The sequence below is a fragment of the Bufo gargarizans genome, chromosome 2 (assembly GCF_014858855.1).
Source record: "Bufo gargarizans isolate SCDJY-AF-19 chromosome 2, ASM1485885v1, whole genome shotgun sequence".
In the NCBI taxonomy this organism is placed as follows: domain Eukaryota; kingdom Metazoa; phylum Chordata; class Amphibia; order Anura; family Bufonidae; genus Bufo; species Bufo gargarizans.
The window spans coordinates 68,894,996-68,915,909 of NC_058081.1; the positions used below are offsets into that span (position 1 = coordinate 68,894,996).

Here is a 20,914-nt window from a genome sequence, read left to right on the forward strand (position 1 = left end):
TAACCCTGAACCTAGAGGCTGGGGTGTGCCGGGAGCCACGGTCGCGGGTACGCCAAGAAAAGGGGCCAAAGACTCTGAATAGGTGACATATTCAATAAAACCATCACAAAGCCAGTGTACGGAAGGCCTGAGAGATTTCTGCCTGGGGATTTGGTGTATAGCAGGCGAAACAGGACGAACGCCAACGCCCCATGCAGCGGATGACATGTGCGGGGACCTGATGCTTGGATGCTGCCGACGCAGCCCCAACGCGGAAGGAATGACCTGAAATGGTACTGGGGTCGTGACCCAACCCCTGCATCAGGGACCGGACGAGGGACATGAATTTTGATGTGGTGAGTGGCTGACCCACGCAAGGCAGAAGAGGGGAGTCTGGTGGAGAGACCGTGAAGCAGTACGATAATTGCCACAGAACCTTGACCGGGCACCAACGGTTACCTGAAGGGAAGAACTTAATCTCCGTGGGAGGACCAGACTGGTGGTTTTGGAGGACGGGAGATGGAGGACAAAAGGTCTGTGGACCAGACTGGGTGGCGTTTCTGGAGGAAGCTATGACGCCCGGAGCCCGACGTAAATTCACCAGGCCTGAGGAAGCCGTAGAACCTGAGGTAAATAGCCGCCTTCAGAACCGTGCTGAGAGAGGGCCCAAAAGGACTGCCGTCTAAGGCCGAGGATAGGGCTCTGAACAATTCCCCCGACACCGGCAGTCTACGGGTGCGCGGACACTTTCCCTTCTTCTGCAGACCCCTGAGTGTTGCCTTGACGGCTTGTGAAGCAAGGATGGAACCCCATCTGGCTTGGCGATCATGCGATAATGCTGGAGCCCTGCTAAATATAGCTTGATGGTGTTGTGCGACAAGGAGAGGCGAGTGTGGCAAAAATGCAATGAACGCCAAGACATATGAGGTTTCCTCCAGCTGACCCCTTGGGAATTCTCGAGCAAACTTGCTGAAAGCTGTGAAGCCGGCCCGATAATTCCTGGCTGTGCTGAGGGAAAGAGAACCCTCGACCAGTCTCTCTGCCTGGACCACCAGGGATGCTAATCCAGGATGAATGAGCTTAGTGGAGGAACCTGCGTACCGGGATGATCTGCTTCGGGCATTTCCTGAAAGAAAGTGGAAAAACAGAAACGGGAGAGGGCGCCAGCGGCAGTATTGGAATCCCCTGGAATGTGAGCACAACGGACGTGGAAGTTGTGGGTGAGGGATAGCCACACTAATTTCCGCAGTAGAGCTATGACCCGGAGAGATCTGGACCTGCCGGAATTGATAATATCGACCAGGGACTGGTTGTCCGTGACGAACAAGACTGGCAAGTTGGACGAGGAGCTGCCCCAGACTAAGGCGGCAGCCACGATGGGATATAATTCCAGGAAAGGAGAAGACCCGATGGCAGCTGGGTCTGCTTGGATTTCCAGGGGCCACCTGGCCACCAGCCAGTGGGACCTGAAGATGGCGGCAAAGCCGATGGAACCGGCTGCGTCCGAGAAAATAATCGGGGAAGCCGAGTCCCAACGGGGAACGAAGAGGGAATGCCGTTCCATTCTGAAAGGAAGGTGTTCCACATGGCAAGATCCGAGATGGCGTGGCGGTCGAGGTGGACAACAGAATCCTGGTCACGAACTGTGGAAAGAAGATGCAACAGGCTGGCCAGAAAAGACCGGCCCTGGGGCATGATCTTCGAGGCATGATTCAGCAGACCCAGTAAGGACTGAAGCTTCCGCCTTGGTCAGGGACAGAGCGCTGACCGCCCGGGAGATGGCAGAGCGGATCCTGGTCAACTTTTCAGGTGGCAGACTGGCCTCCATCTTGACGGAATCTAATGTGATGCCCAGAAGATCACCCTGGTGGCAGGGGTAGCGGGAATTGAAGGGACCGGATGAGGATTCTCAATGAGCAAGAAATCGTCCAGGTAATGAATTACCATGGGAAGACCTCCGTGATGCACCAGGATCCAATGGAGAGCCCTGGCAAACTGGTCGAACAGCCAGGGGCTGCTCTTGTACCCAAAGGTTAAGCGGTTGGCAAAATAACCCTGTCCGACCAATTGATACCATAGTACCTCCAAAGATGCGGGTGGACCGGGAGAAGCTTGAAAGCATCAGCTTTGTCTACCTTGGCAAGCCAGGACCCAACCCCCGACTGGAGAATGAGCTGAATGGCTTCCTCAACTGACGAGTATTGCATGGAATACTCCTCAGAGGGGATAAGGGAATTCAGGCTTGGGATGGATGACATATGAGGCGCTGACAGGTCGTGGATGAGGCGTTTTAATTGGAGGATTGTTTCACAACCAGCCCGATGGGGTTGATCCGCCAGGACTGAAACGGAATGTGGAGAAAGGGACCGATGATGAAACCCTTTTCCACTTCGGATCGATGGAGGGCATCCACGGCCTCCGGGTCACCGACCAGAAGACGCCCAAGACCAAGGAAAAGGAGATCTGAATCCGAATGCGAACCGGTAAGCTAAAGAAAAATCCAGACCTGCAGACGAGAAGAGGAAAACAAACAAAAAATACGGTCCTCAGAGGGACCGAACAAGACCTGAACTTACCTGAGGAAAGATTTTAAAACCTTTGACTGACGCAAGCCGAAAAAACAAACAAAAAAAAAAAACTGACCGAACCTGCGATCTGAAGATAATGCATATGAGGACCAGATGAGCGACAGCTGGGAAGCGATATGGGAGGCGAACCCCCAAAGGAAGCGAAGACAGGTAAGACGCCAGAAGAGGAGCAGTCGACCAGACTGGCCCAGGAGATGGGAGAGCCTGAGACAGGACCCAGGGGTACAAGGGACAGCCGACTGGAAGCAAGAAGCATGGACAACCCACACCCGTGAATAGCAGAGAGACCAGGTAACCGAGAACTGAAAAACAGAGCTGGGCGATCCAGGAGGAAGGAGGAACCCCGGGCGAACTAGGGTAGAGACCTGGGCGATCCAGGAGAAAGAAAAAGAACCCCAGGCGAACCAGGGTAGAAACCTGGGCGATCCAGGAGAAAGAAGAACCCAGGCGAACTAGGGAAAAGACCTGGGCGATCCAGGAGAAAGAAGAACCCCAGGCGAACTAGGGAAGGGACCTGGGCGATCCAGGAGACAAACACGCGAACCGGGCGAACCGGAAAAGAGACGACCCTGGGCGATCCAAGGCTTGAGACAGGACGAACACCGCGAGAGAGAGAGCCCGGGGACCCGGGAAGAATAAGCCACGACAGAAAATAAGGCGAGAACGCTGTGATGCGGAACACTCTGAGAGACCGAGGGCCGCGGTGTAATGGAAAAGGTGGTGTGATAGAAAAAGGACAACCAGAGATGAGGCCCAGAGACATGAACTAGCGACTGCGGAGGCCGACATACTCGGAGCATGGAACAAGACTCCGCAGTGGCTGGAGGAAAAACATGCTGCAGCTGGGGGACGGCTCGATGGGTTAGGACCTGAGCATTTATGTTGTGTTCTGTAGGCGCAAGCGTCCAACAGGTGCAGCCTCAGAACAAGTGTGGGTTTATTGTTGTGCGCCCCACCAGACTATGGGAACGCGCGACAATAGCCCCAGAAACGCGCAAGTACCTCCAGGGAAGCAGAGAAAAACCCAGCCCCAGTGGACAGAGGGGGGCAGACAGAAAAAGATGAGGGAGGGTAAGGGACAGGCATTCAGACCAGACAGACGCGGGAAGCGACGTGATGAGCGGCAGGGGCAATATTCGAATTTGCGATATTTCGCGAATATTTTGGACGAATATTCGCCATGTATTCGCGAATTCATGATCTCCAGGCATTATTTTCTTGATTGCGAAATGAACTAGTATTTTCGCAAAAATCGAATATTCGCAACTACGAATATATTTTGCGATAATCGAAATATTCGCGAATTCTCGAAGTGCCGATATTCGCGATTAAAATTCGCAACTCGAATATTCGTGATCAACACTGGAAGCGAGACCCTGGCGGCAGATTCACCCAGGCAGCGTGAGGTGGCAGGCAGGAGCTGCGCTAGACATACCTTGAGATGCCGGGAGCGAAAGAAGGCCGACGCTGGAGACGCAGCAGGAGGAAGCTGAGGGGCGGACCTGGAAGTGAGGAGGCCACAGCTGAGGACCGGAGCGCACTGCACGCGTGGTGTCCTTGACGCCGGGAGCTGAGGAGAGCCGAACGCTGGAGAAGCAGCAGGAGGAAGCTGAGGGGCGGACCCGGAAGTGAGGAGGCCACAGCTGAGGACCGGACTGTACTGCACGCCGCTGGAACGTCAGGCTGGAGAGGAGGTGAGTGCCGGCCTAAGTACTGCATGCCCCTCCCACAATTACAGGCTGCGCTGCAGCCTTAACCATTTGTGCTGTTATTTGTTATTCTCTACAGTTTTACTCCTCCGGGACATATGTTGTATGCAGTTTACTAGTACCCAGATGTTATAGGGAGTGAGTTTGGACACACTGTGCCAACCAACAGTTCAACTTTGGGCTAGTCCTAAGGGCATTATCCTGGCGGACCCCTGGTTTTCACCCTTTAATCCTTATACAGGGATTTGGCCTTCTATGCAGTGAAGCAACTAGGTTACTGTAACAGACCGTTTCAGCAGACAAGGGGTTAAAATCCGTTTAGGCGATATGCCCCTTTCTGAGAGACAGGCACAGCTACTGCAGAACACCAACCTCCCGAACTGGATACAAAATAGCACTCCAAACTGGAACCTTCGCAAATAGCTGCTGGCAGACGAACAGGAAAAGCATACAGTCAGCTTACACTCCTAGGCAATCAGTCTCTAACAGCATACAGGGAATCCCCCCAATAACGAGACAAGGCTCCGTCTTGAGGGTCAAGCAGTAGGTCTGACTGTACTTCAAGTACAGCCTCTTTTATTCATAAGAAACATACATAGTACTGCCCACAGGGTTTTGAAATCCAACCAATCAATACCTTACAACACACACAATGCAAGTACAGCAACCAATCGTTCCCGCCCCCTAGAGGACCAGAAGGGAGACTGCGACACAGAACAGATACAACACATCCCCACAATGCATCATGGTTTCCTCCTCTCTGTCCCAGAGACAACCGAAGGCAATCCAATTATCTCTCAGGACAAAGGGAGATCACCAATACACATGTGGAGACAACAGGACAGACATCACCATTTAAACACACAATGGCACACCCCCACAGCAAACACAGACATTTAACATATCCCCAGATAGCTCAAGTCTGAGTGCATATCATTAGGTGAATGGCACTCAGAATACACGAATACAATAATATTAGCTATCTGGGTACCCTCACATAACATACAATTTAACCAAACGCATAATAACATAAAATACAATTCCACAGACAGATTTAAGCTGTGCGGCCGGTCTGTCTTCTCCTTTAAAGTTACTATGGGCCATAATCCTGAGGCAAGAGGCTTTTAAACAGCCCTCTCCAAAACCCAGTGGCGAGGTTGGTTTTGCCACACCCCCCCCCCCCCCCCAGGGAAGGCTAACCAGATACCTGACCTCACGCCGGTCGGTACCTGAGTTAGTCTGGCAGCCCACCCACAACCCAATATTGGACCTGTTGAATCTTAGGGCCTGGCTCTGTTCTGTATGTCCCCAGCTGTTGAGTGGGCATCTGCTACTCCTTGCTTTGTGGTTCTCCAGCTTGGAGCTGTAGGTACTTGGTGGGCAGAGGCCGACTGCGCTCTGCCCAGATGCCAGCTCATTCCGCTGGGGATGCCTGTGGGAAGTCAGTCTCTGGACAAGAGGATAGGGGAGGGCAGAGGCCAACTGCGCTCTGCCCTGATGCCAGCTCTTCTGCTGGCGTGAGGGGGGTACAAGCCAGTCCTGTAACAAGGGGGTCCGTGGAGCAGAGGCTAGCGGCTCTCTGCCCTGATGCCAGCTCTTCCGCTGGGAAGGGATCAGTGGTTATTGCAGGCTCATCCACTGCCCCCAGAACTCGGTTGGGAAGTAGCTGGGAAGGGGAGGGCTCGCTTACCTCCTCCTCCTGGTATCCCTGCGGAGATGGCTGGAGATCTGGTTGTTGGAGGGGGAAACCGACTGTCTCCTCTTTGGCTAAACAGCCCTGTTGCTGGGGGACAGGACCGACTGTCCCTACCCCCTGTGCTGTGAGTGCAGAGACCACGATCCCATCTGCACAGTTGTGGGGCTTACTGTCTCCTCCTGGTGCGTTAAGCTGCCGCTGGGGAATGGAGACTAGGCTCCCAGTTCCCAACAAATCCTGCTGCTGCTGGGGGACAGGACCGACTGTCTCTGCCCCCTGTAACTCCGCCTGCCGCTGGGGAATGGAGACTCGGCTCCCAATTCCCTGTACATCACACGGCCGCTGGGGAATGGAGACTAGGCTTCCCAATTCCCAAAAAATCATGCTGCTGCTGGGGGGCAGGAACAACTACCTCTGCCCCCTGTAACTCAGCCTGCCGCTGGGGAGGGAGGCCGCTGCTCTCCCCTCCCTGCACTTCACACTGCCGCTGGGGAATGGAGACTGGGCTCCCTCTGTCCCGCAACTGTAACTTCCGATGGAGGTCCACCCAACGTGGCAGCTGACCGTCACCTTCTGCCCGGTATAGTAGGGTCTTGAACACTAGACTCCTCACGAACTTCACGGATTTCTCAGCTGGATTGGGTCCGAAGAAGTTCAGCCGCAACCACATCATACGGTCAAATTCCTCAACAGAGTATCTGTACTCCACTGCTGGTTCCATCCTGGTGCTTTTAGGGTCGCTGTACTGAGACATGCGTTGCCCTTAAATTGTAGAATCCACAGAAATGGTGTCTCCTGTAGCTGTCCTTCTGGCTGTAGGAACGATCCCGCTGCTTGCCACCAATGTAACGGACCGTTTCAGCAGACAAGGGGTTAAAATCCGTTTAGGCGATATGCCCCTTTCTGAGAGACAGGCACAGCTACTGCAGAACACCAACCTCCCGAACTGGATACAAAATAGCACTCCAAACTGGAACCTCGCGAATAGCTGCCAGCAGACGAACAGGAAAAGCGTACAGTCAGCTTACACTCCTGGCAATCAGTCTCTAACAGCATATAGGGAATCCCCCCAATAACGAGACAAGGCTCCGTCTTGAGGGTCAGCAGTGGTCTGACTGTACTTCAAGTACAGCCTCTTTTATTCATAAGAAACATACATAGTACTGCCCACAGGGTTTTGAAATCCAACCAATCAATACCTTACAACACACACAATGCAAGTACAGCAACCAATCGTTCCCGCCCCCTAGAGGACCAGAAGGGAGACTGCGACACAGAACAGATACAACACATCCCCACAATGCATCATGGTTTCCTCCTCTCTGTCCCAGAGACAACCGAAGGCAATCCAATTATCTCTCAGGACAAAGGGAGATCACCAATACACATGTGGAGACAACAGGACAGACATCACCATTTAAACACACAATGGCACACCCCCACAGCAAACACAGACATTTAACATATCCCCAGATAGCTCAAGTCTGAGTGCATATCATTAGGTGAATGGCACTCAGAATACACAAATACAATAATATTAGCTATCTGGGTACCCTCACATAACATACAATTTAACCGAACGCATAATAACATAAAATACAATTCCACAGACAGATTTAAGCTGTGCGGCCGGTCTGTCTTCTCCTTTAAAGTTACTATGGGCCATAATCCTGAGGCAAGAGGCTTTTAAACAGCCCTCTCCAAAACCCAGTGGCGAGGTTGGTTTCGCCACAGTTACTACCTATTGGAATAGTACCACTGGGGTCAGAGACACTGGTGCCAAGCACCAATGGATTAGGCAATGCAAATAGCCAGGAAATAGGCAGACATCCGGGCATGCAGAGTAGATGCGAATCCGTGAAACAGTCCTGAATTCATGGCAGGAGGCTTAGGATCAGTGGACTGAACAGCCATGAGCCAAGTCAGGATCCAGGAAACAGGCAGACGTCGATACACAGACAGACGAACGAGTTATAGCTTTTTGGTTGGGCCCAGGAAGCAAGTGAAGCCAACATATAATCTATAGCTCAAGCAAGGGATGAAACAAACAGCCCAGCATGTAGAGGAGGGCTGATTAGCTCATTATTCAAACAGATGAACGCCGAGCAAAAAGGGGAATTAACCCTTAAAGTGCTGCAGGGAGAAGTTCAATGAATAGACACACATAGAAAGAGACCTAGAACCTGGGACATAGGAGTCTGACCGCCAGCCCCAGGCAGAAGCTAGGTGAGTGATGCAGCACCCATGCACACCGCAGGCTTGGAGTATTGCCATGACACCAGATAATAATCTTAATTTATAGAGTGCCAACATATTCCACAGCATTTTACAATGCTAGGGTACATGTATTGTATAAGTTGGAAATGAACCTGTTTGTCTAGGGTAGCACATTCCACAGAACTGGTGCAGCTCAACCAAAGTCTTCGAGATGGGAGTGAGAGGTTCAGATTATGGAGGATATTATCAGGACTTAAATCATTGGCAGAATGGAGAGCATGGGTAGAATAGTAGATATAGATGATCAAGTAGATATACTGAAGGGGTGCAGCATTGTGGAGAGCTTTGTGGGTGAGCGATAAACCTAATTTGAATCTTTTACTGTATGGGCAACCAGTGCAATGACTGGCAGAAGGCAGAGGCATCGGTGTAGCTGCCTGTGTAGCTATAGATGAGCCTGGCTGCTGCATTCAGGATAGATTGGAGAAGCTTGAGTTTAGTGAGTGAAAAACGGATTAAGAATGAGTTCTACTAATCAAGATGAGACTGGATCAGGGCAACAACAATAAGAGTTTTTGCTGTTTGCCACAGTAAAAAAAAGCATTAATTGCATATAGTTTTTTGTTTGTGTGATAGGTAAAAGAACCCTCAGAAGGATGAGAATTCCCGACAGTGATAGAAACACACTTATGATCAGAGAGCAGGGGAGGAGAGATACAGTAGTAAAGTCACAAACTGAGGTGAGTCAGATAAGGACCAGATTAAGTATATTCCTGTGATCAAGGAAATCGGGGTGAGATAGGGGAGCAGTAGACAGCTGCCACTCACAAGGAGAATGGGTGGAAGAGTCTGACAGTGTTGGTGTAGACCTCAAAAGATGAGAATGTTAGTGATGATAATGGGGGGGATAACCTGGAAGGTGCACTGGGGGTGAAGAAGCATGCCTACTTCACCATACCTGTTTAGGTTTGGAGGTATGAGAAAAATGTAAACCACTATGAGATAAAGCAGCAAGGGAAGCAGTGTCAGATTGATGAATGCAAAATTTGGTTAACCTTATCTTCGGGAAGGTTAAGCGATATTGAAAGAAAGAAGTTAAAGGGAGTCTGTCACCTCCATATGGCCATATACAGTGCTTACATGGCTCTGTAGCACACCTATACAGGATCTTTTCTGTAGACTTGCACAAGCAGGAAAAAAACGAAGTTTCATTCATATGCAAATTAGCACTCGCAAGTGCCCAGGGGCGGCGTTCAGTGTGTAGGTGCCCAGGCTGCTCTGCCTTCTTTTCACTTTGCTCCTCCCCAGTCTCTGCCTTTGCCCGCCCTCCAAGTCCTTTCCGTCATCGCTAGCTCTGGCCGAGGGCATGACCACTAGGTGAGGCGATGCAGTGCCCCCAATGGGCATCACCGTGCGCATGCCCCAGCGTGGCGAAGCAGTGCACAGGTGTGGGATCTTGGCCGGACCTAGCGATGATGTAAAGGACTTGGAGGGCGGGCAAAGGCAGAGGCTGGGGAGGAGTAAAGTGAAAAGAAGGCAGAGCAGCCTGGGCACCTACACACTGAATGCCGCCCCTGGGCACTTGCGAGCCCTCATTTGCATATGAATTAAATTTTGTTTTTCCTGCTGGTGCAAGTCTAAAGAAAAGAACAAAGGTACCGTTACAACCCTGTATAGGTCTGCTACAGAGCCATGTAAGCGCTGTATATGGCCATATGGAGGTAAAAGACTCCCTTTAAGAATATAGGAGTATTTGTTGCACACTGACCAAGGGTTCCCAAGCACAAAGTTAAAAGAAGGAAGAGGAGACACAATGTGTTAATGAGGTTAACATGATTTCTATGTGTGATGGGGAAGTAGGTAAAATTAGCAATAGAAGAAAGAAGGTGGAATCAGTAAGAGAGATCTCTCTTGAAGTTTAAAGAAAAAGGATTAAGAGAAACAGCAGATGGTTTACCGATTTTTAAAGTGTTTTTTTTTGTGCTGCACACTGGGACATAATGGGTTAAGTTGATTCAGAAGGTGAATACGGTAATTCATGTAAACTGTAATAAGTGAGGGAAGGATGAGAAACTGATGTGGATAGAATACAATGGAGGGGTAAAAGGGCAGATGAAATGAAAATAAATACAATGAATATGGTAACTGAATAGTTAGCAGGGCTGTTTGAGTAGCTCATATAGCATACCTGTCTCCTGACCTGTCTAACTGCAGGACACTTTGCCAATGATGACACAGTCTAAGGCTACTTTCACACTAGGGTTAATATTTTCCGGTATTGAGATCCCATTCATTGTCAATGGGGACAAAACGTAACTGAACAGAACGGAGTGCTCCAAAATGCATTCCATTCCGTTCTCATACCGGAGAGCAAACCGCAGCATGCTGCGGTTTGCTTTCCATGCTGGGATGCGGAGCAAGACAGTTAATGGGGGGCGGATCCGTTTTTTATTGTGTCAGAGAAAATGGATCCGTCCCCATTGACTTGCATTGGGGGTCATGACGGATCCGTTTTCTCTGACACAATAGAAAACGGATCTGTCCCCTATTGACTTTCAATGGAGTTCATGACGGATCTGTCTTGGCCATGCTAAAAATAATACAACCGGATCCGTTCATAACGGATGCAGATGGTTGTATTATCAGTAACAGAAGCGTTTTTGCTGAACCCTGCCGGATCCAGCAAAAACGCTAGTGTGAAAGTAGCCTCAGATGACTTTTGCCCTTGCGCCAGCCCCAACACTTATGCCACCCCTATATTATATCTACATTTATATTTACCCTATTTAAATGATTACCCAGATGCATATATGCTGCATTTACATTAATCTATGTTAAACCTTATTTGCCAAGTGGTTTTTCAATGTTTCTGTAGACTACAAACAGCTCCCTATATCTCAGCTTCCTGTACACTTGTGAGTGATAGGGCATGGTGCGAGTTGAATAAATAGTAGTCACACACTAATTACCAGGTCTCAGGAGTAAGGTCACTTTCATGCGGTCAGTATTTGGTTAGTATTTTGCATCAGTATTTGAAAGCCAACCTCAGGAGGGAAATCTACAGAGGAAAAATATCATGGGAAGATTTGTGCCTATTCCATGTTCCAATCCTGGAAGGGAAAAATATGACCATGTAAATGGTTGAACTCAGTGGAGATGGGTCTCTGAAAAATTGGAGGACAATCCTTTTCGGCACAATTATGGTTACCATTAGTGGTCATCAATTGCCTGTTGCCTGAATGGTTTACCGGGATACACATATTGATTATCTAGTAATACAGCAAGAGATGAGCGACTTTGATATTAAAACTTATAAATTACATTGTTCAAGATCTTTTAAAGGACCCACCTAAATTATTTTTAACTGTTTTGACATCTTCAAGGACCATCTGTTGTTGATCGTCTGCTGGAGAAAAAAATGAAAATATCCTTTAATACAGTCCTGATCAAAAGTTCAAGACCACTTGAAAAATGGCAAAAAAATCATATTTAGCATGGCTGGATCTTAACAAGGTTACAAGTAGAGCTTCAACATGCAACAAGAAGAAATGGTAGGGAGACAAAACATTTTTTGAGCATTCAATTTAATGAAAACAACAAATAAACTGAAACAGGCTGTTTTTCAGCTGATCCATAGTTTAGGACCACATGCCTTTAAAAGGCCAAATCTGTGCAAAGATGTGGATTAATTGTCATTTTCTGTCAGGTAGTCACACGCTGTGATGGCAAAGGAAAAAAAACTCTCCCTTTTTGAATGTGGTCCGGTTGTTGAACTGCATAAGCAGGGTCTCTCACAGCGCGCCATCGCTGCTGAGGTGGGACGCAGTAAGACAGTCATTTGGAATTTCTTCAATTCTTAAATGATCCTGAGGGTTATGGAACAAAAAAGTCAAGTGGAAGACCCCCAAAAATTTCATCAGCACTGAGCCGGAGGATCCAATTGGCTGTCCGTCAAGACACTGGACGATCCTCGACCCAAATTAAGGCCCTTACTGGTGCTGACTGCAGCCCCATAACCATCAGACAGCATCTGAGACTTAAGGGCTTCAAAAACAAAAACGTCTTCAAAGACCTCGTCTCCTTCCAGCTAATAATAGTATTTCATGTTAAAGGGGTTGTCACAACTGAGACCTCGGCAGCATATTGCTAGGATAGGTTTGGGTTCTACCTCTGAGACCCACACCTATCTCCGAAAGTGAAGAAGAGTATACCTCACATACACAGTGTTCTCTCTATTCACTTTTATGGGAGTTCTGTAAATAGTCAGGCAAACACGCTCGGCTATTTTCGAAAGTCAAATACAAACAAATGGAAATTGTACTGCACAACCGTGCCCATAGCTCTATTCAATTCTATGGGACTACCGGAGATAGTTGAGCAAATGCATGGCTATTTTTGTCAGTCTCACAGAAATGATTGGAAAGCGGCAGAGCGGGTATGGCTCATTTCTGGGGTCCCATTCTGAAGATAGGTGCGGGTCCCATCTCTTCCAAGATAGGTGCAGGTCCCTATCTAACATTGGTAGTATAACCTAACAACATGCCACCAATCTCTCTGATGAGACAATCCTTTAATTCATATTGGTTTTACATATGTTGTAATGGTAAGCTAGCAATATAGAACTGCATGTTATATTTTGTCTTTAAGTCAAGGTAAGGTGGTTAACAAAATAGGTGACCCAGTAGATAACCTAAATGAACTGCTTACACCGAAAAACTCAAACTTAAGGGTTGGGTACAGTAATCCATAATATTAAACTCTCTCTGATAAGTCACATTACAATAGTAGACCAAGCTGTCAGGAACTGTACTGTAAGCGATATTACCTCTCGAAGGATGACATTTGTTCCTGGTGGCCTATTCTAGTTTGCATTTGTTTCTGTTTTACTTCTGTGTGATTCTGTCTTTATTGCTCGGCCACACCTAGCTGCTCCAGCAATACCATGGTTAAACTCTTCTCTGATTCTGAGCTACTATATGTATCTGCTTCTAATGTGTTAACCAACATCTACTATACAGTATATTGGAGCCATATCCCTCATTCAGGGTCAGCATAGAATTCACTGTGTGTTCCTGAAAGGGCCATGTGGTCCTCTGTTCAAGTGAGGCCGGAGCTAAAGGGAGGCCAGCATGACGCTGGTTTGGTTGGCGAGGAGTTGGGCATTAAAAGGGGTTAATAGGCCGGTAGCCGGGAGGTGGAGGGTGTTGCCGGGGTAACTAAGGGGGTGTGGTGGGGGTTATATAAAGTGGAAGTGAGGAGGGTTTCAGGTGCCATTTTGTTTGGGCGGTTAGCCAACTGAACTTACCTGACTCACTCACCATGTCGGTTGACGAAATGCTGGCCCAGATTAGGATGGAAGCAGAGGCCCGGGGACCCAGGTTGAGGGAACAGTTAGGAGGCCTGCTTCAGGGACTCCCAGTGGCGGCGGTGATCCCTGATGAACGGGCTAGACGGCCGCGGCAGGTCCGACCGCCGACGCGATTGAGCCCAGACGAGTCACGGGTCAGGCGCCGATTGCGGAGCCCCTCCGGGGACCCTCCACGGCGGGGAGCGGCGCAGCAGGCTTCAGGTAGGCGCTCCCGCCGTGGGAGGAATCTGATGCAGCAGTGGGCCTCTGAGCAGAGCGGGGATTTAACCCCCCTTCCCCCGCTCTCTGCAGCAGTGTTGGCTGGATCAGGACCAGGGTCTGTGGATTCTCCTAGGTGTTCCGGCTCTGGGAGGTCCACTCAGCGAGGGAGAGGGTCTGCTGTAGGACGGGCTGTGCAGGAGGCTCCCCAGGACGTGCACAGGCCCCATGCTGCCAGTGAGGTAGTTGAAGGACACACCCCCATGTGACTGTCGCCATGTTAGATAGAAGCTGGAGCGATACTAATGGAGTGGGAGCAGTGCGGTCAGAAGACAGATGCAGTGCGGCAAGTACATCTAGTGATCGTCCTGTTGGCGGGCAGGAGCGTCTGGATACAGGATTATCACCCGTGCGTCCTGGTGAGATATCATGGGGTCCTCTTTTGTCTATGCTGGAGCTGTCCGGGGGGCGTCAGGGGAGCGGGACGTCCAGAGGAGGTTGGAAGGGGCTTGGGACAGCTTTTGGGCGGATTAGCTGGGTGGTTGTCGGGTGTCGGGGCGGGGGGAGCATCGCCGCTGCCGGCTTGGGGTGTGGGGGTCGGGGGGACGGACGCGGGGCGAGTTTTAGGTCAGTTGGGTCAGCGTCAGTACAGACTCAGGCTGGGGGACAGGAGGATAGGCCTAAAGTGGATGACGGTGCACGGGGAGAGTTGTACGTGTGTTTTGAGGGAACGCTAGGTATTTTCCGAGAAATTGGCCAAGGAGGTGATGCTGGGTAGAATGGCGGGGCCGTTTCCCGTCCCGCCTCTGGCGAACCTGCGGGTGTCACCGTTGGGGGTGGTTCCCAAAAAAGAGCCAAATAAGTTTCGGCTCATTCATCACCTGTCCTTTCCAAAAGGGGCGTCGGTCAATGATGGTATTGATCCTGAATTATGTTCAGTGGTTTATACGTCATTTGATGCGGCTGTGGATTGGGTACGGAAGTTGGGCCCTGGGACGTTGCTAGCAAAAATCGATATTGAGGCGGCGTTTTGTTTGTTGCCGGTGCATCCGGAAAGTATGCACCTGTTGGGTTGTTGTTGGGAGGGGCGTTATTTTGTGGATAGGTGTTTGCCGATGGGGTGCTCCTTGTTGTGCGCCTATTTTGAGGCATTTAGTTCGTTTCTTGAATGGGTAATAGTTGAGGTGTCCGTATTTAGACTATTTTTTGTGTCTAGGCCCGGCGAGTTCAAGGGTGTGTTCGTTGTTGTTGCATACGGTGCAGTCGGTTTTTGGGGAGTTCGGGATTCCGTTGGTGGAGGATAAGACAGAGGGGCCGTCAACTGAGTTGTGTTTTTTGAGAATCTTGATTGACACGGAGGAAATGGAGTGCAGGCTGCCAGAGGATAAGTTAACAAATTTAAGATTGGAAGTTAGTAAGGCGAAACCGGCGGCAAAAATTAGGTTAAGGGAATTACAATCTTTGTTGGGAAAACTTAATTTTGCATGTAGGGTCATGCCGATGGGGAGGATTTTTTGCAGGCGTTTGGCGCTCGCAACGGCAGGGGTTAAAGCGCCCTATCATTTTATTCGGTTGGGTAAGGAGTTACGGGGGGACTTGGATGTTTGGTCAAGGTTTTTAGAAGTTTATAATGGGAAGACGTTGGTGATGGGGGGGGGGGTGAGTAATGTTGACTTTGAGCTGTTTTCCGATGCGGCCGGGGGTTTGGTTTTGGGGCATACTGTCAGGGGCAATGGTGTGCGGGAAGGTGGCCTGATTCTTGGGTTACTAAGGGTTGGGTTAGGAATTTGGCGCTGCTTGAACTGTTTCCAATTGTGATGCCAGTGGTGCTGTGGGAGGAGAAATTTGCGAACAAAAAAGTTCGGTTCCATTGTGACAATATGGGGGTAGTGCAAGCAATTAATAGTCTTTCCACGTCATCTCCTCCAGTGGTGAAGCTGTTGCAGTTTTTAGTGCTCAGATGTTTGTCCATCAATGCGTGGATAGTGGCGGTTCATGTTCCGGGAGTTTCTAACTGTACTGCGGATGCCCTTTCTCATTTGCAGTGGGAGCGATTTCGTCAACTGGTGCCGGAGGCGGAAGCCGAGGGGTTGGATTGTCCAGCTTGTCTGTGGGAAATCTTGGAGGAACGGTAATGGGGCTGGTTCGGGCATCCTTGTGTCCTGGCACCTGGGCTGCGTACGGTAATGCATGGGTGGATTGGGAGAGGTGGTGTGTACAGTTAGGGATGCAGAAAGAGGACTGGGAGATGGCTTTATTGTTATTTTTGGGTCACATTAGGGAGGAAGGGTGGTCAGTTGCACAGTTAAATTGGTGTGTGACTGGGTTGGCGTTTGGGTTTCGGTTGAGGGGTCATACAGATTTTACGAAAACGTTTTTGGTGAGGCAGTTATTAAGGGGGTGGAGAAGAGAAAAACGGGCTGAGGATACTAGAAGACCGGTGTCGTTTCAGTAGTTGATTGATATTGGGGCTCAGTTGGAGGCAGTTTGTAGGTCTAGATGGGAGGTTAGTTTATTTAAAGCTGCTTTTTCATTAGCGTTTTTTGGGGTGTTTCGGTTGGGGGAATTGGTAAGCAGTAGTGTAACTAAGGCAGGGGGTTTGCGTTCGGAGGATGTGGATTTGTATGTGGATCGAGGGGAAATACGCATCCGGAAATCTAAAACGGATTGTGAGGGCAGGGGAAGGCATTTGTCTCTGTTTGAGGTTCCGGGATGTATGCTTTGTCCGATCAGGTGTTTGCGGGAGTAAGAAGGTGGGAAGGGTATAGGGATTGAGCCTTTCCTGAGACACGAAGACGGGTCATTCCTGTCTCGGTTCCAATTCCTGGCAATTTTTAAGCGGTACCTGAAAGTATTGGGGATTGATTCTGTAGGTTATACAGGGCACTCTTTCAGGATCGGGGCTGCGATGGAGGCGGCGCGATGGGGATTGAGTTAGGAGGTGATAAAGAAAATAGGGCGCTGGGAGTCTATCCGATTCCGCTCTTATGTGAGGATAGGGAGATTGTGATTGGTGTGGGATGTTTTTCCTGTTTGGTAATGCGGCTGCTTTTTGTTGTTGTTTCATTATAGGTTCGCAGACGGCCTTGGTGTGGATACTGGGACACGTGTTCTGGGGGGCAATAAGAGCGGATGTCCGACCGAATCGGCGGCAATTGGGTTTTGCACACGAGGTAGCGGTGTTGCGGTGGCTCGGGATGAGAGGTATGCTTTGGGCGGGGTGTTGAGGGAGGTGCATAGGTTTGTGCGCTTAGATCGCCCCCCAGACGTTTTGGTGTTACACGTTGGGGGAAATGATCTGGGGGCGTGGCCGTTCAGGGAGTTGATTCCCACCACATTAAGGTGCACACCATACGCCCTCCAAAATTCGCCTACTCAATCCTCCAGCTCTGAATGCCGCACAGCGACCGCCCCATTCCTAGCCACAAATCTGCCGACCACCCTGTTTGGGATATTAAATTCGACTTACTGAGGTTATGGGCGTTGTTTCCGCGTATGGTTACGGTTTGGTCAGATATTGTGCCTAGGCGGACGTGGAGGGGTGCAAGGTCAGTGGACAGGTTGAATAAGGCCCGCATTAAGGTTAACAGGGTGGTCGGCAGATTTGTGGCTAGGAATGGGGCGGTCGCTGTGCGGCATTCAGAGCTGGAGGATTGAGTAGGCGAATTTTGGAGGGCGTATGGTGTGCACCTTAATGTGGTGGGAATTGATTTATGGGCGTTAGGAATCCAGGGTGGTATTGAGGTAGCCCTGAGGATGTGGAGGAACACGCATTCTTAAGGTGGTCAAGTTGGGCGCTGTTGGCGGTGGGAGGTCCTAGAAGTTGGTGGATATGGTGTTAGTGGAGAATGGGAGGGCCCCCACGGGTGGGGCTGGACTCTCATCGGTTATCAGGAATCGAGGATTAGGCGCCCATCAGCTGGTGCCTCTGAGCTGGCGTTCATCGGCTGGGGGCAAGATGGAGTTGCCAGTTGGTTTTGGTAGTTTATCTTATGTGGGCTTCTAGGACCTCCGCCGTCATTTACTCGGTCTATTGGGAGTTAATGTTAAATTATTAATGTTCTGTTATGTTATGTAATAAAACGGCTGCTGTGGCCGAATTTGATCCGATTCTTGAGTCTGACTCTTATTTGTAAATGGGGGATAAGAGGGGTAAGGGGTAGGAAGACCCGAGCAGTCTAACCAATACCCTAGTCATGTGGATTCTGCCTCAAAATAATTTCTCTAGTTTCTTCCTAGTTTTGCCTACTGGCTATTCCTGACAAGGCTCCTGTCTTAATCCTCAGTTACTATGTTTAGTTCCGATCTGCTGTCCTTAGATACTGTATGTCCTACACTACTTTACTGGTGTCTATACTCCTGCTTCTAGGTCCTGGTCTGTTTCTGTAATCCAGTACCATCCTACATTTGGTATTAAAGGGATTTTCCAAGATAACTAGTATCTAACTACAAACCCTGCAAGAGCATAAATAAACCGTTATCTTATATTCACCTCTTTCTCCAAAGTCATTCCCAGCAGCGCTGGTCCAGTCATTTACAAACTGCAGTAGGGATCTGCTGGTAAATGGCACATGACTACCGGAGCCAATCACTGTCCTCATAAGGGTAGTGACTATCTGCAGCTGTCACATGTCAAATATAGAGAGGGGAAAATTTCTTGAAATTAGTTTTGGGTCCGATTTTGACAAATTGGCAAGCAGGCCATATTCTGAGAGGAGGAACAGAGTGGGCCCGGCAATTAATTGTGTCCTGCTATAAACACACTGGTACTGGCGCACTGAAATGCATCAAACTGTGCAATTATACACTGAACAAAAATATAAATGCGACACTTTTGGTTTTGCTCCCATTTTGCATGAGCTGAACTCAAAGATCTGAAACATTTTCTACATACACAAAAGACCCATTACTCTCAAATAGTGTTCACAAATCTGTCTAAATCTGTGTTAGTGAGCACTTCTCCGTTGCTGAGATAATCCATCCCACCTCACAGGTGTGGAATATCAAGGTGCTGATTAGACAGCATGAATATTGCACAGGTGTGCCTTAGACTGCCCACAATAAAAGACCATTGAAATGTGCACAGTTTTGCCTTAGTGTGAGGGGGGGGGGGGGCAGAAAACCAGTTAGTATCTGGTGTGGCCACCCTTTGCCTCACGCAGTGCCACACATCTCTATCGCATAGAGTTGATCAGGTTGTTGATTGTGGCCTGTGGAATGTTGGTCCACTCCTCTTCAATAGCTGTGAGAAGTTGCAGAATATTGGCAGGAACTGGAACACGCTGTTGTATACGCCGATCCAGAGCATCCCAAACATGCTGTCCATGAGTATGCTGGCCATGCAAGAACTGGGATGTTTTCAGCTTCCAGGAATTGTGTACAGATCCTTGCAATATGGTGCATGCAGCAGTATGAGGACGAGCGATCACAATAGCAATCCCACGTTCTCATACTGTGGAGGTGATCACTGCATGTAAATACACAGCACACTGAACGAGCAGCCGACTGTCGGGAAGGAGCACTTCCTTCCCGACCACTGGTTTCTCGGTGCATGTAAATGCGCCTTTACACTCAATGCACTGCCCCTTCAACACCATAATATGGCTGGCTTGTCTCTGTAGTTAGTGTCTGCCAGCACATGGCAAACACATCCTCTCAGATCACTGGCTGAGCTGACAGTGGTGGATTGGCCATAGACCCTACAGGGAAATTTCCCAGTGGGCCGATGTCCAGAGGGCCACCCAAGCTCTCCTAAAGGCCGCTGGCCAGGTACATAATGATCTGATGCTCAACGGCTGCAGTTGCCCTCCTGAACTCAACTGCATTACCATCCTCAGGACGATGATACAGTTGAATATTGTGGAGAGGGTGTCAGTATTTTGTGCTGCACTGTGGTATTTGATTCTGCTGCATCAGTACTTTGGTACTGCAGGCCCTGTCTACTTCTGTTGTACCTGCTTATTTTTGTTGTCCTGTCTTCTATCATTTTAGTCCCACCTACAACATGAGGCCACTTCTAGTTTTTTTCTAGGGCCACCTTACTAATCCTCCCCTGGTGGTGTCTGTGCCTCTGAGCTACCAAAGACCCTTATAGACCAGCCAATATCCTGCCCATGTCTGGCTGACAGGCTGCCTACAAAGCATCATGGGCAAGCTCATCAGTCATGACCATGTGAAACGCCCCAGAGTGCCGTTACCACCTCTGCGCCTTGCTACTATCTCCTATGGTTAACCTCATGTCATCAAAGGTGTATTCATATTTCCATGGTTCACCAGCAGATGGCGGCATAAATGGCAGAGCTATTTTATCTCGAATGGAAGCCTTCTTTCCATTCTAACTATCCCTAAGAGAGTGTGGAGACTAGTTAGATAGAAGTCAGTGGAGAGTACCCCCTGCATGGGGGAGGAAGCAGGAGCCCGTCCCTGTTGGATGAGCCCTGTCTAGGCCAGCTTGAGCACCTTCAGCTCAGCTGGATCTGGAGGCCAAAGCAAAGAGCCTCTGAAGCCAGGAGGTATAGATTCCCTGGATAAAGTTAGAGACAGACCAGACCACATAAAGTGAAGTACAGCATAAAGAAGAAGCTGAGTTCCATAGCCAGCCTGTTAGCACAGCGGAGCCTGAGTGCGACTGATGTAGCACAGAGGAGTTTGCCTGCTACAGTTCATGCTATCGCCTGCTGGAAACCAAGACAAAGCCTGTAAACTGTTTGGAGAAACATTCATTGAAAGTAAAGCTGCTGTTCTACTATATACAAGGTCTGGACTCGATTTATTTCTTCATCCCCTTTACCAACTACCCCTTTGCTCTGCTTTGGACAACACTGCCCGGGGTCCATCGTATCCAGGTAGGAGCACAGTGACAAGTGCAACACCATTAAGGGACAGTTAGGCCACCCTACACCACTCTGGCATTCCTACACCTGGGTACCACCACAACACTAAAAGGGGCCCTGTGTCCTTGCTGCTTCACTGCAACTGGCGTCACGACAAAATATTTATTCCGTCACTAAAAGGGGACCCCTGGCCACGGTCGAGTCCGCCGCACATGTGGTCCTCTGTCTTCATCCTCCCTGCCCTGTCTTCCTGTAAAAGTACAATGTCGATCACAGTTTTGAACGATTTGTCCAAAACAAATCACCAAAACTTCAGATTCATTTGA

General features: G+C 49.4%; 1 protein-coding gene across 3 annotated transcripts in view; it reads right to left on the minus strand.

The window, feature by feature from the left end:
* LOC122929449 (CD209 antigen-like protein C) overlaps window positions 1-20,914 on the minus strand; it is an 87,303-nt gene that overhangs the window by 20,815 nt on the left and 45,574 nt on the right. The window contains exon 6 of one of the 3 annotated variants that reach the window (XM_044283022.1): window positions 11,539-11,592. The exons of 1 other annotated variant lie outside the window; for it this stretch is intronic. In XM_044283022.1, the coding sequence (XP_044138957.1) occupies window positions 11,539-11,592 (54 nt within the window). Of the gene's footprint in view, window positions 1-11,538; window positions 11,596-20,914 lie in introns of all 3 variants that reach the window. One more of the 3 variants, XM_044283021.1, reaches the window with a different exon arrangement.